The 21,017-nt window shown below is 40.5% G+C and overlaps 1 protein-coding gene across 1 annotated transcript in view; it reads right to left on the bottom strand.

Annotated features, from left to right (window-relative positions):
• The window catches only part of rasgrf2a (Ras protein-specific guanine nucleotide-releasing factor 2a), a 114,819-nt gene that overhangs the window by 18,491 nt on the left and 75,311 nt on the right, over nucleotides 1-21,017 (bottom strand). The window contains exons 17-20 of the mRNA XM_075456057.1: nucleotides 17,119-17,244; nucleotides 16,947-17,036; nucleotides 15,372-15,478; nucleotides 1,592-1,704 (exon numbers count right to left, since the gene is read on the bottom strand). Of these exons, the coding sequence (XP_075312172.1) occupies nucleotides 1,592-1,704; nucleotides 15,372-15,478; nucleotides 16,947-17,036; nucleotides 17,119-17,244 (436 nt within the window). The remainder of the gene's footprint in view (nucleotides 1-1,591; nucleotides 1,705-15,371; nucleotides 15,479-16,946; nucleotides 17,037-17,118; nucleotides 17,245-21,017) is intronic.

Here is a 21,017-nt window from a genome sequence, read left to right as displayed (position 1 = left end):
CTTCGTGCTCGTGCGCGTTCATGTATTCTAGAGGCGTGCCCTCGGGGGGAAAGTGAAGAAAAGGGTTGGGACTTTTTGCCTGTGTATTTTCAAAATGCAGCTTCGCTGGACTCAAAATCCAGAATCTCCTACCCTACCTTTAACTGGTTAGGTCCTACTTAGAAGGCCGGAGTTATTTTGTTACAATTGGCAGCTATGAATCTGAGTGAGTGGCCATGACTTCTGGAGTCCCCCAGGGGTCAATTCTTGGACCTCTTCTGTTTCACTTGTATATGCTCCCTTTGGGTCAGATATTGCAGAATTTTAACATCAATTATCACAGTTATGCAGACGATACACAACTTTATGTGTCTCTGTCACCGGACGACTGCAGCCCAGCAGACGTACTGTGTCAGTGTCTGGAGGAAGTAAACACCTGGATGAGAGAGAATTTTCTACAATTAAATGAAGACAAAACTGAGATCATTCTGTTTGGTAGCAAAGAGAAGAGGGTCAGCGTTGGTAAATATCTTGAGACTCGGGCCCTTACAATCACTGACCAAGTTCGTAACCTCGGAGTGTTGATAGACTCAGATCTGACTTTCAGCAGCCACATCAAAGCTGTCACCAAGGCAGCTTTTTACCATCTCAGAAACATCAACAGAATTAAAGGTCTCCTCTCCCAAAAAGACCAGGAGAAACTCATCCATGCATTCATCTCCAGTAGACTCGATTACTGTAATGCTCTTTTAACTGGACTTCCCAAAAAGAGCATTAAACATCTGCAGCTCATCCAGAACGCTGCTGCTGGAGTTTTAACCCGGACTAAGAGATCTGAACACATCACAGCAGCTTTAAAATCTTTACACTTCCTCTTGTATAAATGCTTCTGATTTCCTTTGTTCTGGGTCTTTTCTCACCATGAACGCTGACTGGTGAGGACTGACCTCTTTTGCAGAAGAAAATAAACACGTGGCCGGCCGACAGAAACATTGAAAGTCTCTATTTCACTTCTCATCAGATGTAATAGGAAGGTAAGCAAAATCTTAATAGGGAGTTAAGACAGAATTTCCACGACAGTCCAGAGTCCAAACTAAACATGTAGAAGCAGCATTAAGCTGTTATGCTGCAAATAAGTGGAACAAACTGCCAGTGGAGATTAAACTTTCACCAAATGGAGACATTTTTAAATCCAGGTTAAAGACATTTCTGTTCTCATGTGTCTATGCATGAAATCTGCACGATATCTTTTAACTTATCTAGACTGTTGCTTGTTTTTAAATTCATTTAAATGATTTTATTTGTTTCTCTTTATATTCTTTTATGTATTTTTAATACTTCTTCCACTCCCTGCTGCAATGCTTTTATTTGATGTAAAGCACTTTGAACTGTTTGTACATGAAATGTGCTATACAAATAAATTTGATTTGATTTTGATTTGATTCTGTTAAATATTATTTTTTCATAAATTATTTTGTTATTTAATTTCAGTAGCTTTTGTTAACATATACATTTAATCCTTTTGTCATTTCAGATTACAGCAGTTTCAGTCTTTCATCGTAGGCGACACAGTCAGCACAACAAATTTTGGATAAATTCTCCGATCATGTACCTTAAAATGTTTGTTGTTGCTTTCCTCTCTTGGGGAAGCAGATCTGGATCTCGCAGCACTTCCTCCATGAGGCTCATCACCCCCGTCTTCAGCTCACTGTTCAACTCAAAGTCCTGATGGAAAAACACAGTATTGTTAATGTCAGAATCCATCAGAACGACTAAATGAGGCACTGAGGAGAATCTAATACCTGGTTTCTTCTGATATTTTGGCGCCCTCTCGAGCTGAAATGTTGTACTTTAATTCCCTATTTGCTTCTCGGTCCCCGACTTATTCGGCTCAGTTTTCTCTGCCTGCTACGTTAAAGCACTTTGCAAACTAAGTTTTTTATAAACACATTAAAAAGAAAGGTATCGGACTTCCGGTTATGGAGCGCAGCTGACAAGTCGCAGCACCTCGGCTCGTCGCTAACTTTCTGAAAAATACTTAAAACTCTACTGAGACTCGGACAATATTCTCAATTTTGGGTGTGGGAAAGTGTGTTTGGTCACTATGCCACCGAAAATTTCCAAACAACATGGACAACAACCAGCTAAGGGACCGCAAAATGACACGGCTAATATTGCCATGGAGAAGGCTAGCAAGAGTGCTAGTGGCTCCGAAGAAGAAGCTAACGACAACGTGCCGTCCAACACTGTTATACTGGAGGCGATTCGCTCATTGAAGGAAGAATTCGCTAAACAATCCAACGACATGCTGGACGCAATTAATGGGATTAAAACAGATGTGTTGTCGCATTCGAGGAGAATTGGGGAAACGGAGGAAAGAATTTCACAGGCAGAGGAGGAAATGACTACTCTCCAACAAAAAGTCGTGCAGCTGGAAGGGACGGTGGAGATATTGAGGAATAAAATTCAAGATCAAGAGGACCGAGGGAGACGCTCGAACCTGAGGCTAATTGGACTCCCTGAAAAAACCGAGGGCTCAGACATGTGCAGCTTTTTGGAAAACTGGCTTCCCAAAGCTCTGGGTGACGATCTCACCCCCACCCCAGTCCTCGAACGAGCTCATCGGGTAGGTCAAGTCAACTCAAGTCGGTCCTCAGCACCGAGACCGATCATCATGAGATTTCTGAACTACAAAGACCGTGAAAAGACACTGAGAGCAGCCAGGAAGCTGAAGGAAGTGCGGTACGGAAATCAGCGAGTCAGCTTCTTCCCGGACCTATCAGCTGAAACCCGCCAGCGTCAGCGACAATTCGACGGAGTTAAGGCCCGTTTTCGGGCTATGGATATCCGCTACGGGCTGCTGTACCCAGCGCACCTGGTGGTCACTCACAACGCGGAGCGTCTGGTTTTCAAGTCCGTCACGGAGGCAGAAGATTTTCTCCGTAAAATGCAAACATCTCCGCGAGCCTCCCCACGATCTGAGAGCTGAAATGGATATATACTGAACCCCCTTTTTTTTTTTTTTCTTTTTCATCGTATCTTTTGCACCTTCCCAGGTAAATATTACTAGAAGTTTAATAGATCGTGATCGTTGCACTGAGAAAGATACGCAAAATACCCCCTCCGTTTTTTGTTTCGCTTTTTTTTTTTTTTTTTTTTTTTTTTTTCTTAAATATATATATAGGGGCGTCTTTAGTATGTGTTTTTCTTAAAAATGGACAATTAAAGTGACAATCTCAGGTCTGAACGACACAAAGCTGCCCTTATGCCCCTTTTCCACGGCCAAGCTAGCCCTACTCTACTCGGTTCGATATAGCCCGACACTACACTACACTACACGACACGGCACCAGTAACATTTTCTTTTCCACCCAAACTGTGGCCTGGAAGTGGGCGGAGTCGGTCCGTTCACCACTAACATGACGCCGGTTTCAGGTGACTACAAAGTGTCACGCCGCGGTTAGTCAAAAGTAAACACAAGATCGAGTGTAATGTGTAATGCAGTTGACAATCCATATTGTTTAATTAAACCAAACTCTTTATTAAAAAAGACAGTACAAAAGTAAACAGCAGGAGTTGTCTCAGATACAGGCGTCGACGCCAGGTTGGTGCCGGTGGAATGCAGATCAGCTGTTGCCTCAGCTGCAGATTGCATGCCAGTGTCGGTTCTGAAGCCTGCAGGATTGGAGGATCTTCGCTGACCTCAGCAACCGAACACTCATCGGTTGCACAAACCGAGTCTTGAGTGAAAAAAAATAAAAAGTGTGAACATACGAAACGCATACACGTAACCGCATAAGTGAGACACTGTGCTAGCCTTCCAAAACAGCGTTGTTTGCTAGCTCACTCAGAACAACTTACATGAGACACCTGTGTAACTTTTTACACAAGTTAAAGACTGAACATGTATTTGTTACGATATAAAACATGCATTTGTTAAGACATATGCGTTGCACCAATGGGATAAGAACAACTTACCATTTTTCATCGCCTCCAACAAAGACGTCGCCGTATCCACGCCGTTCGCCGGGCTGTGACCGTAAATGCCGTCCATTTGGTCGAACCACTTCCATGTCTTTCGGTTTGACCCACTCCGGCTGTTGTGGTCCTTTACCTGCCGGTAATAGCTCTTCAGCTTGTCTCGGCACTGCTGAGAATTCCGGTGATAGCATGGCTAGCCATCAGCTTGGCTATATCCTGGAACACCTTCTCATTTCATGTCGCTCCGTCCAGTTCCTTCTGCACGCGGTCCTCAGCCACCACACACAGAAAGGTCTGCACCTCGCTCACTGTCCATGGGTTGGCTTTCCTTCTCTGGTCTTCCATCTTCACAATTCTGTTTATTCTCTGGTTCTCTCGCAGTTGTGTTTTCATACATGGCGGGTGTTTCATACATAAAGCTCCCCGAGCTTCGTTGCGTGTATGACGTAATTTCACCTGACCAATCAGTGGACAGCACTGATCATGTGACGTTTTAGCACCGACAAGTACCTACTAGACCCACCTCTGAAGTAGGTACTTGCCGGGGCTCAAAATTGTAACGGGTCCCACCTTCAACCCGCGGTGGAAAAGCTCCCAACCAGGGTAGAGTGGGACCGTGTAGAGCTGTGTTGGTACAAAAATGTTGGATTAGAGACATACTCTCTGGTACCCCCAAGAGGGGAGGAGGAGGGGAGATTAACGATGTACTGTTAAAGTGGCCGGTGTGTTTATTTTTATTTATTTTTTTTTTTGTATGCTTGTTTGTTTTTCTTCCTAACCTTTGAATTACTGAAGACCGAGCTCAGTCTATTTGATTTCAATGTTAGTTAGCCTAAAGCTATGTTACAGTATGTGCATCACGTTGCTCCTCACGGTGTGGATCTAACGTTCTACATAACCAGAGTTTATTACTATTTGGGTTGTTTATATGCGCTTCGTTCGGGGAAGTGCAAGAGGGGTTCTTGGGACGGGTTAAGATCTCGGAGTGCTATTTTTGCTTTTCAGTTTTATTATGTCAATCATACCATCCTTACGTACTTTTACAAAACAAATGACACTAATGTGTTCAGTTCATCCTGTAATTTAAGTTATTACATAACCCCATGAGTAACAGGTCAGATTTAAAAATCTCTAGCTGGAATACAAGAGGGTTGAATAAATTGGTAAAACTTAAACAAGTATTGAGTAGGATTAAGCAAATGAAATCCAATATAATTTTTCTTCAGGAAACACACTTGGTACAAAACGATATTAGCAGAGTGGAGAAGAGGTGGCCAGGGCAGGTTTACTCAGCTTCCTTTACTTCTCATGCTAGGGGGGTCATGATATTAATTCATAAATCTATCCCCTTTCAATTAAAAAACAAATATATAGACCCATCAGGGAGATATGTCATACTTAATGGTACTATAGTATCTACCCAGATCAGCTTGATAAATGTATACGCTCCCAATGGGGATGATCCCGCCTTTTATCAAAACCTTTTTCTGTCTCTATCATCTTACCCTGGTCAATACATAATAGGTGGTGATTTCAACTGTGTACTAGATCCAGCACAGGATCGATCTACTAGTACTGATACTTCCCATCAACAAACAAGAAAGACTATTAAAAAATTCATGGAAGATTTAAATCTAACTGATATTTGGAGACATCTTAATCCTAACAAAAAAGACTATTCATGTTTTTCAAATACATTTAAAACTTACTCCAGAATAGACTACTTTTTAATCTCTAATGGTCTACTATCAATGGTTGCAAAATGCTGGTATGATAGCATACTGTTATCTGACCATGCTCCTATCTCCTTACTATTGCAAGTGCCTAGTATAACTTCCTCGCCCCTCAGATTTCGCTTTCAGTCCAGTTGGCTCCAGTACCCTGATTTTGTGAAGTTTCTGGATGGGAAAATTGATGAATACTTCTCTTTGAACACAAATCAGACCAGCGCCTCAATAAAATGGGAGGCTTTCAAGGCATATTTAAGGGGTGAGATAATAAGCTATACAAAATATAAATCCAAGGTACACTATGCACAATTGAACACCCTAGAACAAAAAGTAAGGGATTTATAACAGGAGCTCTATGACAGTGATGCTCCAGAAAAACAGCAGGAACTTCTACAATTGAAAGCCCAATACAATGAATTAACTACAAATAAAATAGCTTCAAATTTGTTGTGGTTAAAACAATCATATTATGACCAGGGGGAGAAAGCTGGAAAGTTGTTAGCATGGAGAATTAAGAAGATACAAACAGATAGAGCCATCAACTCCATCATATTAGAGGATGGGAAAGAACTAGAAGATCCAATTGAAATAAATACTGCATTTAAGAAATATTATGAAGACCTATATAAATCTGAATCTTCAGGTAGCTCACAAAAAGAGAATGACTTTTTAGACCAGCTTCAATTCCCAACACTATCTGAGGAGGACAAGACAAACCTTGATAAGAACTTAAGCATTGTAGAACTATCTGATGCTTTAAAGAACATGAGCAGTGGAAAGGCTCCCGGGCCAGATGGCATACCAATAGAAATATATAAGAAGTTCTCGGGAAAATTGTTACCACATCTTCTTGAGGTGTTTAATGAGTCACTTGAAAAAGGAATACTACCTTCATCCTTAAGATCTGCAGTAATCTCTCTTTTGTTGAAACCAGGAAAATCCCCTTTGGAAAGAACGTCGTACCGTCCTATATCGCTAATGTCATGTGATACCAAAATACTTTGCAAAGCACTGGCAAGGCGGATAGAAACTATCATTCCCAACCTAATTGTCAATGATCAAAATGGGTTTGTACAGGGCAGACAGGCATTCCATAACACACGCAGGCTGTTAAATATTTTATATGAAAAAAAAAATGCCAGGGATCATGCGGTTCTGTCATTAGATGCTGAAAAGGCATTTGACAGGATTGAATGGGGGTACCTTTTTAATGTACTTAGAAGATTTGGTTTAGGGGAAACATATCTCAAATGGATTCAATTATTGTACAATGAACCACTAGCAGAAATCAAAACAAATAGCCAATTCTCAAAGCCCTTTAATCTTTATAGATCCACACGACAAGGCTGTCCCATGTCTCCTCTATTGTTTTTATTTGCCATCGAACCATTGGCCATGTCTATTCGTCAGTCAGCTGAAATCACTGGTATGACTATAGGTAAGACAGAGCATCGTTTGTCTCTATTTGCAGATGATATTGTTGTGTTTTTAACAAATCTGGGAACTTCAATTAAGGCGCTTTGCCAGCTTCTGAAGGAATTTGGCCAGTTTTCTGGCTATAAAGTTAATAACACCAAAAGTGCCTTACTATTACTGAATAGAAAAGAAAGGGAATCCCCCCCGAGTCATACACAGTTTGCTTCTGCCCCAGAAGGATTTACTTACTTAGGAATCAAAATAACCCATGACGTCGAAAATATTATATCAATCAATTACGACCCTCTCTTGAAAGAAGTAGAAGATTCTCTGGAGAAATGGAGTTCAATGCCTGTTTCTATGATAGGACGTATTAACATTATTAAGATGTCTATCCTGCCCAAATTTTTATATCTTTTTCAGTCTATCCCACTTCCTCTGCCCGCTTCTTTCTTCTCCACACTTAGAAAACATTTCACATACTTTATATGGAATAATAAGCGACCTAGGCTGCGACTCTCCCTTTTACATCTATCATATGAACGTGGTGGGCTAAGACTACCTCATATGAAACTTTATTATTGGGCAGCCCAACTCCGTGCAGCCATGTATTACTTTTTCACAACGGAGGCTCCATCTTGGATAGAGATAGAGAATAACACATTAGAACTGCCACTGCACCTGTACCTTTACTCTGCGCCAACCAAATTACTTATAAAACGGGCACATAATCCATTCCTAAAAAATACTATATCAATCTGGCACGAGGCCCACAAATTTTTAAATGAGGCTCTTAAACTCTCAAGTTTCACACCTATTTGGGGAAATGAAAACTTCAAAGCGGGGAGATGCGATATGGGATTCAAACATTGGACAGAAAAAGGACTAAGTAAAATAAAAGATTTATATAATGAAGGGACTCTAATGTCATTCCAACAATTAATAGATAAACATGACCTTCCCAGAAAGCACTTTTTTAAGTACTTGCAAATTAGAAGCTTTATATATTCCCAAATGAGAACCACCTCAGAACCTGCTATGTCCACTCTTGAAAAATTCACAGTTAACCATTTATATGATAGAGGACAGTTATCAAAGTTTTATGACATACTATTAGCAGGCTCCAAAGAGAATTCAATTTCGTATTTAACTGCATGGAAGAATGATCTTCAGGCAAACATCTCTGTGGAGGACTGGGAGAAGGCATGTTTTCACGCCCAAACCCAAACTATAAACACTAGATTTAAATTATTGCAATATAAGTGGTTGTTCAGGACCTATATTACCCCAGTTAAATTACATAATTTTAACCCTGAGATCCCTGATACTTGTAATAAGTGCACTGAAGAAATTGGCACACTCTATCATTGTATGTGGGAATGCCGAAAAATTCAGATGTTCTGGAAAGAGGTGCTGGAGCTCACTTCTAAATTGACAGAGAGTGTTGTCCCCATTGAAGCCAAAATGTGTTTATTACATATATACCCTGAAGATTTTCCTGTAAATACAAAGAAACGCAAACTACTCACTTTCTGTTTGATGCAAGCTAAACGTGTAATTGCTTTAACCTGGAAGGATACTCAGAGACCTAAATCTAGACAGTGGGTTAAGGAGATGTCTTGCAGTCTGGCACTAGAAAAATTGACCTACATTGTAAGAGGGAAAGTTGAGGATTTTTATAAGTTATGGACGCCTTTTCTTACTTTTATGAATGATATGAATATACAAATGCCTGGGAACAGATAAGCAGAATCTTGTACCACAGCTAGAACATTATGGCTATGAAATGGGAGAGTGAAATAGGATGATGACCATGTTTTGCAACTCTGTAAATTATTATTATTATTTTTATTTTTTATTTTATTTATTTATTTATTTTTTTTTCCAATTCTTATCATTAGTATTATTATTTAATACATTATTTTAATTATGTATATTATTATTTAATAATTTTCTACTTGTTCTTACTGATTTGTGATCATCATATTGATATATTTTGTCTTACAGAAACCTGGCTGCAACAGGAGGATCATGTTAGCATTAATGAAGCAACTCCCTCTGACTGTTTAAATGTTCACGTTCCTCGAACCACAGGCAGAGGAGGAGGAGTGGCAGCTATTTTCAGATCAGGGTTACTCATCAGTCCCAGACCCAAGATTAGTTTTAGCTCTTTTGAATATCTGATTCTCAGTTTTTCCCACGCAAAGTGGAAATCCCAGAAACCTCTTGTGTTTGTTGTTGTGTATCGTCCACCTGGCCCTTATTCTGAGTTTCTGTCTGAATTCTCAGAGTTTTTATCCCAGTTAGTGCTGAGTACAGATAAAGTCATTGTAGTGGGTGACTTTAATATTCATGTAGATGTTGAAAATGACAGCCTGAATATGAACTTTAATTCTATATTGGACTCTATTGGATTTTCTCAGAGTGTACACAGACCGACTCACTGCCTTAATCACACCCTTGATCTTGTTCTGACTTATGGCATTGAGAGTGAACAGTTAACAGTGTTCCCTCATAACCCTGTCTTATCTGACCATTTTCTGATAACCTTTGAGTTTACATTACTTGACTATACAGTTTCTGAGAAGAAATTTACGTATAGAAGGTGTCTATCAGAGGATGCTGTAACCAGATTTAAAGAATTAATTCCATCATCCTTTTCTTCACTGCCATGTGCAGATATGACAGAGGACGACTACATAAACTTTACTCCAGCAGCACTTGACTCTCTTGTTGACAGCACTATAGTTTCAATGCGTACAGCACTGGACAATGTTGCCCCTCTGAAAAGGAAGGTAATCAGTCAGAAGAGGCTGGCTCCTTGGTATAATTCACAGCTGCATGCTTTAAAGCAGACCGCAAGAAAGCTGGAGAGACAGTGGCGTTCCTCTAATTTAGAAGAGTCTCAGTTAGTCTGGAAAGATAGTTTAACAATGTATAAGAAAGCCCTTCGTAAAGCTAGAACTGCTTATTATTCATCATTGATAGAAGAGAATAAGAATAATCCCAGGTTTCTTTTCAGCACTGTAGCCAGTCTGACTAAGAGTCCGAGCTCTGCTGAGCCAGTTATTCCTTTAACTCTCAGCAGTGATGATTTCATGAGCTTCTTTATTAATAAAATTGTTTCTATCAGAGAGAAGATTGATGGAGTCCTTCCCACTATTATTAGTGATGTATCATCAAGTACAGCAGCTTTAGAAGTATCTTTAGAACCTGATTTGTATTTAGATGGCTTCTGCCCAGTTGATCTCTCTGAACTAACAACAGCAATAGTCTCTTCTAAACCATCAACTTGTGTTTTAGACCCAATCCCAACCAGACTGTTCAAGGAGGTTTTCCCATTAATTGACACTTCCATATTGGATTTGATCAATCTGTCTTTGTTGACAGGATATGTACCTCAGACTTTTAAGGTTGCTGTAATTAAACCTTTACTTAAAAAACCTACTCTTGATTCAGAAGTGTTGGCTCATTATAGACCTATATCCAATCTCCCTTTTATGTCTAAAGTTCTTGAAAAAATAGTTGCAGCTCAGCTTTGTGATCATTTACACAGTAATAATCTGTTTGAAGAGTTTCAGTCAGGATTCAGAGTGCATCATAGCACAGAAACTGCACTGCTGAAAGTTACCAATGATCTCCTCTTAGCCTCTGATAGCGGACTTGTGTCTGTGCTTGTCCTGTTGGATCTCAGTGCTGCATTTGATACGGTCGATCACAGTATCTTATTACACAGACTTGAACATGTTATTGGGATTAAAGGAACTGCATTAGGCTGGTTTAAGTCATATTTATCTGATAGATTTCAGTTTGTTCTTGTAAATGAAGAATCTTCCTCACACACCAGAGTAAGTCATGGAGTTCCCCAGGGTTCTGTGCTTGGACCGATTCTTTTTACTTTATACATGCTTCCATTAGGTAACATTATTAGACAGCATGGCATAAATTTCCATTGCTATGCTGATGATACTCAGCTGTACTTATCTATAAAACCAGATGAAACCAATAGGTTGGTCAGACTACAAGCATGTCTTAAAGACATAAAGACCTGGATGACTCAGAACTGTCTGCTGCTAAATTCAGACAAAACTGAAGTCGTTATCTTTGGACCTGAGCGTTTCAGGGAGAAATTGTCTAGCTATATAGTTACTCTAGATGGTATTTCCTTGGCTTCTAGTTCTACAGTGAGGAACCTTGGAGTTATTTTTGACCAGAACTTATCATTTGACTCGCATATAAAACAGGTTTCTAGGACTGCCTTCTTTCACCTTCGTAATATTGTTAAAATCAGGAACATCCTGTCTCAGAGTGATGCAGAAAAACTAATTCATGCATTTGTTACTTCAAGATTGGACTACTGTAATTCTTTATTATTGGGCTGTCCCACATATTCTCTGAAAAGCCTTCAGTTGATCCAAAATGCTGCAGCCAGAGTTCTGATGAGAACTAACAGGAGAGATCATATTTCTCCAGTTTTAGCTTCTCTTCATTGGCTCCCTGTTAAATTCAGAATAGAATTTAAGATTCTTCTCCTTACATATAAAGCTCTTAATGACCGAGCTCCATCATATCTTAAAGATCTCATTGTAAGATATTTTCCTAACAGAGCACTTCGTTCCCAAACTGCAGGTTTACTTGAGGTTCCCAGAGTTTCTAAAAGTAGAATGGGAGGCAGAGCCTTCAGTTATCAGGCCCCTCTCTTGTGGAATAAGCTGCCAGTAAATGTCCGGGAAGCAGACACCCTTTCCACTTTTAAGACCAAGCTTAAAACTTTCCTTTTTGATAAAGCTTATAGTTAGGGATGGCTCAGGTGATCCTGAAACATCCCATAGTTAAGCTGCTATAGGCCTAGACTGCTGGGGGGCCTCATCTGACACACCTTTCCTCACTTTACTCTCTTTATGTATATGTGATATTATTGTGGTCATTAACTCGTGTTTCCCTGTTCCAACAGATATCCTTTGAATGGTGTTACAGTGCCGCCGCCGCTGCGGCCCTCCCCCCCTTTCTGTCTTCTCAAACCCCAGCTGGTCGAGGCGGATGGCCACCCTTCCTGAGTCTGGTTCTGCCAGAGGTTTCTTCCTGTTAAAAGGGAGTCGTTTCTCTCCACAGTCGCCTCAGGCACGCCGCTCAGGCCGGGAGATTGGACCGAAAAACAAAAAGTTTTCAGTGCAATCTGTTGGTTTTCTTAGCTAGGAAATTGTTTTTGAATTGGCTCTATATGAACGAATTGGATTATTTTATGAATTATGATTATTATTAATTAATTGAATTCCAATTGGCTTGAATTGGACTTACTATATAAGTGCCTTGAGATGACATTTGTTGTTTTTGGCGCTATATAAATAAAAATGAATTGAATTGAATTCAGTCATTTGTTTTACTCCGAGAGGACTGTTTGTTATGAGGGGGAGGGAAGGGGATTTATGTCTGTATGCCTGTTGTGTTCATTGCGCATTGTTTGTTGAGAAAAGGGAAAAACTCAATAAATAAAGTTTTGAAAAAAAAAAAAAAGAAAGGTATCTTTGACTGCAGAACATTTGACTTAATTCTTAAAAATCTATGTACTGTAGGTTTGTTCCTTTATTCTTAAAGCTTGTGCAAAAAAATATCCAGGTCAGGGCCAGTTTTGACACCGAACTTCAACACTGACATTGACCGACAGTGCAGGCACTTTGCAGTTTCAATATGACCCACTGATGAAACACAATGCCTCAAGCATAGAGTATACCGAGACATCTTAACAAATGAAAAAGCAACGCCACTGCCGGTTGCTTTTAGAAGACGAGAGGCTGTAAATCATAGTGCAGATGAGGCAGAAATGATACTGAAATTTAACACGGCCTACTTCGTTGCTAAGGATGAACTACCCTTCACCAAATTCAAAAGCCAGCTTGATCTTCAAAGGTATGAGTAATACAGTGCAAATTAGTAGAAATGTGAATATTCGGTTAGTATATTTATTTATGGTGTGTGCCCCTAAAATTTTCACTTGGGGGCTACAGCGCTCCTAGTGAAAAAAGTTAGTCTGGAGCCCTGGACCCAATTGGAAAAATAACAGAAGTTTCCTTTTAACACAGATTGTATTCTTCTAATAAAAATTAAATAAACGCAGAAAATTGAATGAAACTGGTCAATATGACCAAAAAAACACTTTCTAAAAATATTTACATTTCTGGAGACTGAACCATGAGGTCAAACTCTTCTTAAAAGTTTAATAAAAATGGGAAATGGTCATGAAACTTTGGTGTCCAGTGAAAGATAAATAATTAAATCATCTGTTGTGAAACACAATTATGTATAAACTTGACCTGTTTTATGCCTGAATAAAGACCTTTTTGGTATTTATTATGTGTGTAGCTGTTTAAACCTTTGAATTTGTACCTTGGATGCACAACAGGTTTCCAGGCTGTAAATCAAGTGTTAGCATCTAATTTATTTTTCCTCTCATTTTTTGCCATTGACCAGAAAATAATAAAAAAATAAATCAGGGGCGGGGAAAGGATCCAGAAATGAATTGATCGTTTCCATAAAAATTAATTTCATAGGAAGAGTTTTCTTGATTTTTTTTTTTTTTTTTTTTTTTTTTTTTTTTTTTTTTACAAAATTGTGCTTTTTTAAGGGAAAATCACTTCACAATAAGCCAGAGCTGTGTCTCTCAACAGACCCAAACAACAAAAGTTTACTTTTCAGGAACAAACATCTAGAAGCAACTTTTTTAAATGAAAACGATAGTCCGCTCGGCGTCCGCGGGGAGGAGGCTGACCTTTTTCACGCCTCCTGAGGGAGAGCAAAGAGCACCTCCATCAGGAAGAGGAGGATGAGATGAAAACTGACACAACAACCAGCTCATTCAGGTGGTCTCGATGGGGGATGGGGTCAAACCGAGACTGTGCTCACTCCTCAGGCTCTAACTTTATTCGTCACGCAGGCCTCAAACTTTGTTTTTGTTATTCAGGCAGAACGATACTGAATCTTCAAACCAGAATGACTGAAAACCATTAGACATTTTTAAACATAGTTGGTAATGACATCACTCAGTATTTGAGTCACAACTTCAATTGTTTTGCATCTTTGGAAACATCAACTCTTTTATAATTTACTATCATTTGGATGAGAGAAAACACAAAAATACTGGCGGCCTGTCCAGGGTGCACCCCGCCTCTCGCCCAATGACAGCTGGGATAGGCTCCAGCCCCCCCGCGACCCGCCCGACGGATTCAGCGGGTATAGAAAATGGATGGATGGATGGAAAACACAAACATGTTTATTCAGTCCACGTGCCATCTGTCAGGATCTGTGAACTAAAAGTTAAAAACCCAAACACAGGACTGCGTTTTCAACCGATACGTGCACTGTTTACACTTCCAAACAGGTAGCAGTGGAAGCTGTGGCTGACAGTAACCATGGCGATGAGGCAAAACAACGTACGGCTCAGTTGGACCGAACAAAAGGAGGAGCAGCTAACTGCATCATGGCGACAGCACGAATGTTTCTACGATGTTTCATCTGCACTTTAAAACGCAGCTGTGGCTGAAAGCTGCTTATCGGTCGACTTCATTGTTGTTAGGAGTTTCCACCAGGTGCATGATGGGAAACAATCTCAGAAAAATCTAGTTGTGGTCTTACAAATAGTGACCCTGTGAGATCTGGAGTCTTACTAAATCTTTAATCCGATATTTAGAACTCTTGAAAAGAGTGATGTTGTCTTTAGACGTGAGAGGGAGTGAAACTAAAACTTATTTTCATATAAAAACTGTCACTGATGCGTCTCAAATGCAGAAAGAGGTGGACGTTCACCATCTTTCTGTCGTCAGCCGTCCACTCGTTTGTTTCAGTCTTATTTTCATTTTTAACTCTTAAAGAGCGTTCTCCTTGTGTTGATTCATCTCTATCTGGCTCCTTTGTCATCTATTTTTCCAGTTTAATCTGCTTTCTAAAGCTCACGTTAAACTGTACAGTTTTAGTTTTTTTTGGTTTCTTTTGGACTTTGGACACGTACAGACTGTGATGACCTGAACGCTCCTGCTCAGTCCTGGTTTCGTTTTCCTCCCACATCCTCTGGAAGTTTTGTATTTTTGCTTTTCATCATCCGGCCTGTCTGCTTGCTCTTGTGTCCACATCACTGAAGTCTCCAGAGCGAGGAGCTCGCACTGTGTGATGCCGACAGGAAATGTGCATCCGACCGCTCTGACATAACCAGAGAACGGATATGAATGGTGACGGGATCCTCAGACAGGTGGGTTTACAGGGCTCGTGGACTCACCTGGGAGTGTTTAGAAACCCAGTGTCGCAGCACATTGAGGACTCTGTTCGTCGCCGCTCGGCGGATGATGAATTCTTTGTCGCACACTTTCTCCGAGTTACTAAAACCTTGAAGGAGGAAAATAAGAGAAATCAGGAGACATGCCAACAGATAAAGACATCAGCATCTTCTTTTAGTTCTGTCCTTAAAGCTGCAGTCTGCAGGATTTGTTGTTGTCATACGTAAAGTCCTAATTTTTGGCAGTTTAAGAGTTTACATGATCTATCAGAACGCTTGAAGTTGAAAACGGTGACCTCCGTAGTCGCAAAATGCAAGAAATGCTTATTTTTTTACCGAAAAATAAAAAGTTATTCAACTTCCTGTCCCGCCCCATCAAAACACATGAGAACTTGTGCACGTCTACGTGCACGCCAGATGCACCACTCCTCATTCATCAACTCACCTGTCATTTGCGATCATGGAAGACGCAGTAAGTAGACTAGCCCGTAATGAAGTTCAATAGTCCAGATAAATAAGCGTGGGGACGAGCCTACCTTGTATCGCGCGTGCACAATCGGTGATTGACAGGCAGCAGAGCCCAGCTCGTAACCTGATTGGTTACCTTTTACGGGTCCGGTCTGCAATTTTGTAAACAAACCTGCTGGCTTTGGAGGGACCTAGCGGGACATATAGGGGACCTAGAGAACTCTTTTTTTTTTGTATTGGGGTATTTAATGTACTACTTTCAGAATCCCCGGACAGTTCCAGGCATTATGCTTGAAAAAGAGTTGCAGACTGCAGCTTTAAGGCTCAAAGTTCATGTCACTTAAAATCTATAACAGACAGAAGCATCATGGGAAACACAAGGAAAAAGACGACTTCACTGCAAAACAGACCAATTTATTAAGGTCAACTACGTGTTAAAGGTGTTGGGAAAAGAGATAAACTGTAGATTATTCCAGAGAAGTCGGCAGAGTTTCTGGATCACGTTCACATATAACTTCTTGTTGGGACAATGGCAACAAAAGGCTGGAAAAGTAAGTACATCTAAAAAGAAACAGCTGGAGGAACATGTTGCAACTAATTAGGTAAATCAGCAGAGAAGAAGCCATATGTGAACATGATCCAGAAACACTGCCGTCTTCTCTGGACCAAACCTCAAGAGGAAAACTGTTCTGTGGGCAGATGGATCAGAACCTGAAATTCTGTTTGGAAATCATGGACGCTGCGTCCTCCAGACTAAAGATGAGAGAGACCAACCAGCTTGTTATCAGCTATTAGTTCAAAGCCTGCATCTCTGATGGTATGGACAACGTCTTCTTAATAACTGCTGTTTAATATCTTAAAAGCAGTTGTTACAAATGACAGGTTTTTGTTTCCTTCAAATGAGGGTAAAAGTTCATATTCAGAGTGGAGGATGTGAATTTCATTATTCTTTTTCTTCCTCATTAAATGCGGACTCCATCTCCTATGAAGGGTGCAGGGGTGGCTCTGTCCTTTTCCTAACTGCCTCCTAACAGTAATTAAATCAACAATAAGCCCAGCAGTCCATCCCTCAGCTATTGTGTTTTAACCTTTAAGACCAGACATGCTCACCTGGCGAGCTGCTGTGCCCGGCAGCAGCCGTGGCGATCGCAAATGCTGACGCAGGCGACATGATGCAGCGAGAGTTCTCCCCTGATGTGCCTGCAAGAAACCAGAGGCATTAAAACCGGCCTGCTCGGCCTGTTATATAAAATGCATATCTGCTTATTTGTGGACTTTGTACCTCCTGTTTGTCGGTAGCGTAAGTGCCTTGGTGTTGACGGCGAGCGACAGGGAGACAGGTCGCCCGGCTCGCTGCTGGATGGTGATTCAGGTATAAACTTGTCCAGCGACACCGACTCCAGCACAGCTGTAGGGGAACAAAAGTTGCAACTCAAACATGCGCTCTCTGACAATTTAGACAGAAAACAAGAAAAAAGAAGCTCTTATAAAGCTGTTTTAAGTCTTTAACACATTAACATGGCTCCAGAAATGTGCTCAGAGATGAAGGTAGATGATTGTTTTTTAAAGAAACTGAAGGAATAAACATCTGGTTTAAAGGTTAACTTTGTATCTATAGGTAATCATGCATCTGATCGTACAAAATGGCATATGGAGTCCCTCAGGGTTCAATTCTGGGGTCTCTTTAATTCAACATGTACATGCTCCCACTGGTTCAGATTATGCAAAGCAACAAGATATACTACAACGGTTATGTGGACGACATAAATCTACATCACCGGAGGAATATAATCCAAACACTCATTAAGTACATGGAAAAATTAACTGGATCATCCAGAATTTTCTTCAGTTAAACAAAGAAAAAACTGAGGTCAATGTCTTTTGAGCCAAAGAACAACAGTTAACAACTGTTGACATTTTCCAATCAGGGTATCGTCCACAATACAGCCCCAGAACGTTCATTAAAGTAATAAACAACATCCAATTAAACACAGACAACGTTTCTGTCGTCGTGTTACAGGATCTCAGTGCTGCGTCTGATACTGTCGACCACAATACACACTGGAAAACCGGACGGGACCTTCTGTCACAGAATTAAACTGGTTTAATTCTTAATTAAAATACAGAAACTACTTTACATCTATGGGTAATAACACATCTGATCGGACAAAGTAAACATGTCGAGTTCCTGTGAGTTCAATTCTGAGGCCTCTTTTGTTCGACACTTACGTGCTCAGATTACGATTATCACACTTATGCAGATGACACACAAATCTTTATCACTGTATCCCGGTGGGATTATAATCCCTCCCAAACACTCATTTAGTGCGTTGAACAAAGGCAGTTAAACAAAAAAAAAACAGAGCTCATTGTCTTTGGGCCCAAAGAAGAACGGTTAAAAATCTGAACTCAGCTTGAACTAGAAGGTAGCTAAAGAAAGCCAGGCTATAGCCGGTAAGCGTCGCTTGAACTAGCGCCATCTCCCAATTAAGCCTCAAGTCGTTCCTCGAAGACATTTTAGCTGCATCTCGGTGAGGCTAATCCAAGCGAGGCTTACATAGCCTAGCTAAGTGCGAGTGCACGAGGAACGCAAGAAGCCCTGACGAGTGGATGGTGGAAAAACGGAGATCTGTGTGAAAAGGAGAGCAAGACAAGAGCTGCTATTTTTTCGGCAGCTGAACAAATAATGCTGATGGAGCTGTATGAGGATTTTAAAAGTGTCATCACCAGAAATGGTAATACAGCTACGATCAATAAAGCGAAGAAAACGACAACTGCTGACAGACTAAACGCGTAAGTTAAGAAAGTTTCATACCATTGTCAATTGTTAGACATTTATTTTACTGTCCTCATGTATTTATGCTCTCCTCTTTGTGTTATAATTTGTTTACATAAAGCATGCTGAATTGTCTCTGTATGAGATGTACTGCACACATATACTGGCCCTGCTCAGTTTATTAATAACCCAATAATCGACACGCATCATCATACTTTGTGACTATAATATCGTGAGTGTGTGACCCACATATTAATTTTACACTGTTACATCTCAACAGGAGCAATCTTAACAGCCAAAAGCGTACCTGGCAGCAGGTGAAAGTAAAGTACAGGAAAATATTTCAGAGTGGTAAGTAGCCTTTGAAGAAATGTGTTTGTCCAATAAAGAGAGCACCAAACTAGATATGGAACACAAGAAACTGAAAATAAAAAAGATCAAGCTAGAGATTATGAAACTGGAGAGTATAAATTCAGATAAAGGATAATTTCGTGTTGTGAACTGTATTTAATTCTGTTTGCTCTCCACAGCTTGAGAAACATGTAATAATAATTAAACAATCACTACTTGAACAATCACTACAAACACAACTTGAACTCAAACTTGTCATTATTGTACGGTTTATGCAACGTGTTAGAAATGTATTTTTTACATTTATATTCACAGTGGGGTGCCATGACCTAAATGTGTGGAAAGTTATAAATCATCTCTGTCCATTTAGCCTTCTTACACTTGCTCTGACTTAAACTGCTACTGTGTCAATGCTAAATTATGAAAAGAAGTTCTAACTCAAAGGTCCCAACAATAAGGATCAAAGGAAATATGTGTCCCTGTACAGGTCCCTCACTGTGTCAGGAGAAACTGAGTCTTTTCTGGCACGAGAACTCAACGAAGAAAAGACTTGAGCCTGAAAAGTTGTCCACAAGACAAAATGTATAAAATATGAAGTATACTATTAATTTAAGATGGCTCTGTCAGAAGGCAGCCATGGTGCCTGAGAACTTTAAGCAATGAACCTGTATTTAATTTGGCCAAAGGTCATTTGTATCCGTGCCCTTGTTTTAGCATGTGCATGTGCATGTGCATGTGCATGGTGGAATGCCCTCTCTGCTCTTGTTCCTGGATCAGGATATGGCGTGAATAGGTACGGCCAGCATGCATAGCCTCTGTCCCCAAGCAGGACACCATTGAACTCTCCTGCAGAATAAGAGAAATGTTGGATGGATATACATGTGTTAAGACTTTAGGCAATTTGATGCAATATGTGCCTTATATGGCTATCTATAATAAAGTATGACGAGCACTTTAAATTCCTTAAGATGACCTCTACACCTGACCTCTCATTAGATTACCAAAATTCTGCCTATGCTACTCCTTACTTCCAAAGTACACTCCTTCGGGTAAGTAAAATTCTCGCGCCTTGTGCAAACCTCTGTGCCAGTGAGGATGCTCGGAAGATCCTAGAATCATGAACTGATCCCGGCCATTTAGCCTCAATGTTGGAAATGAAATGACCTCCATCACAGATCATCAGTATGCACAGAGGATAGGAGTCAATGATAAGGTTTCACAGGGCATAAATGTAACATTGCTCAGCATTACTCAAAGGGGTTGATGTGGTATTTTTCAAAATGAGAAATCCAGTTCAGAGTCTATGGACAATTATCCCCAAGTGTACCTGTACATTTAGGATATGGGAAAATGTTCGGTGTACATAGTCAGCCTCCACGGGTCCAGCAGGGGCCTGGACAATGTGACAATGTTTAAATCCAGACTGAAAACAGTTCTATTTAGATGTGCATATGACACCTGAAAGTATTTTATCTGCACTCTTCACTTTTAAAGCGGCACAATGCAACTTTTTCATGGTCAAAAAATTGCTTGGCAATCATCAGTTTGCTTGGCTGACCCGTTCTGATGAAAACGGTGACATTTCCATCTCCATCTGGTGGCCCTAGACCGAAACAGCGCTTGCAACTTTGCCTGTGGCGCTGCGTGCTATGTTTACCTCTGGAAGTCTCGCGACACACGAGAGCCGAGAACTACTGCTTCACGGCAGGTCGTAAAGGGCTGAGCCAGGTAGCCTGATAAGACACACCCCCTCTCCATTAGCTGTCGACGGCTCTCCAACCAGAGAGTCTCTATTATGAGGAGAGTTTGTTTAAAATACACATTTATTGTCAGTATTGCATCCCGAGTGACGTCACGCATGTGGCATCACTTTACGGCATGGTCAGTCCTAGCGCTGAGCTAGCAGAGAGGTGTTAGCTCAAATAGTTACAGATTTCAGCACAGTCCTTTTACGTACTCTCTGACTAGCCTCTGGTTTAGCTTTGGTTGTTGTTAGCGGCACCAGATTAGCACTCTGGCACAGTGGACGAGTGCCGTAAAGCAGCCGGTCGTAA

This window comes from Odontesthes bonariensis, chromosome 22, assembly GCF_027942865.1.
Source record: "Odontesthes bonariensis isolate fOdoBon6 chromosome 22, fOdoBon6.hap1, whole genome shotgun sequence".
In the NCBI taxonomy this organism is placed as follows: Eukaryota; Metazoa; Chordata; class Actinopteri; order Atheriniformes; family Atherinopsidae; genus Odontesthes; species Odontesthes bonariensis.
This window is presented reverse-complemented; position numbering and strand designations above follow the sequence as displayed.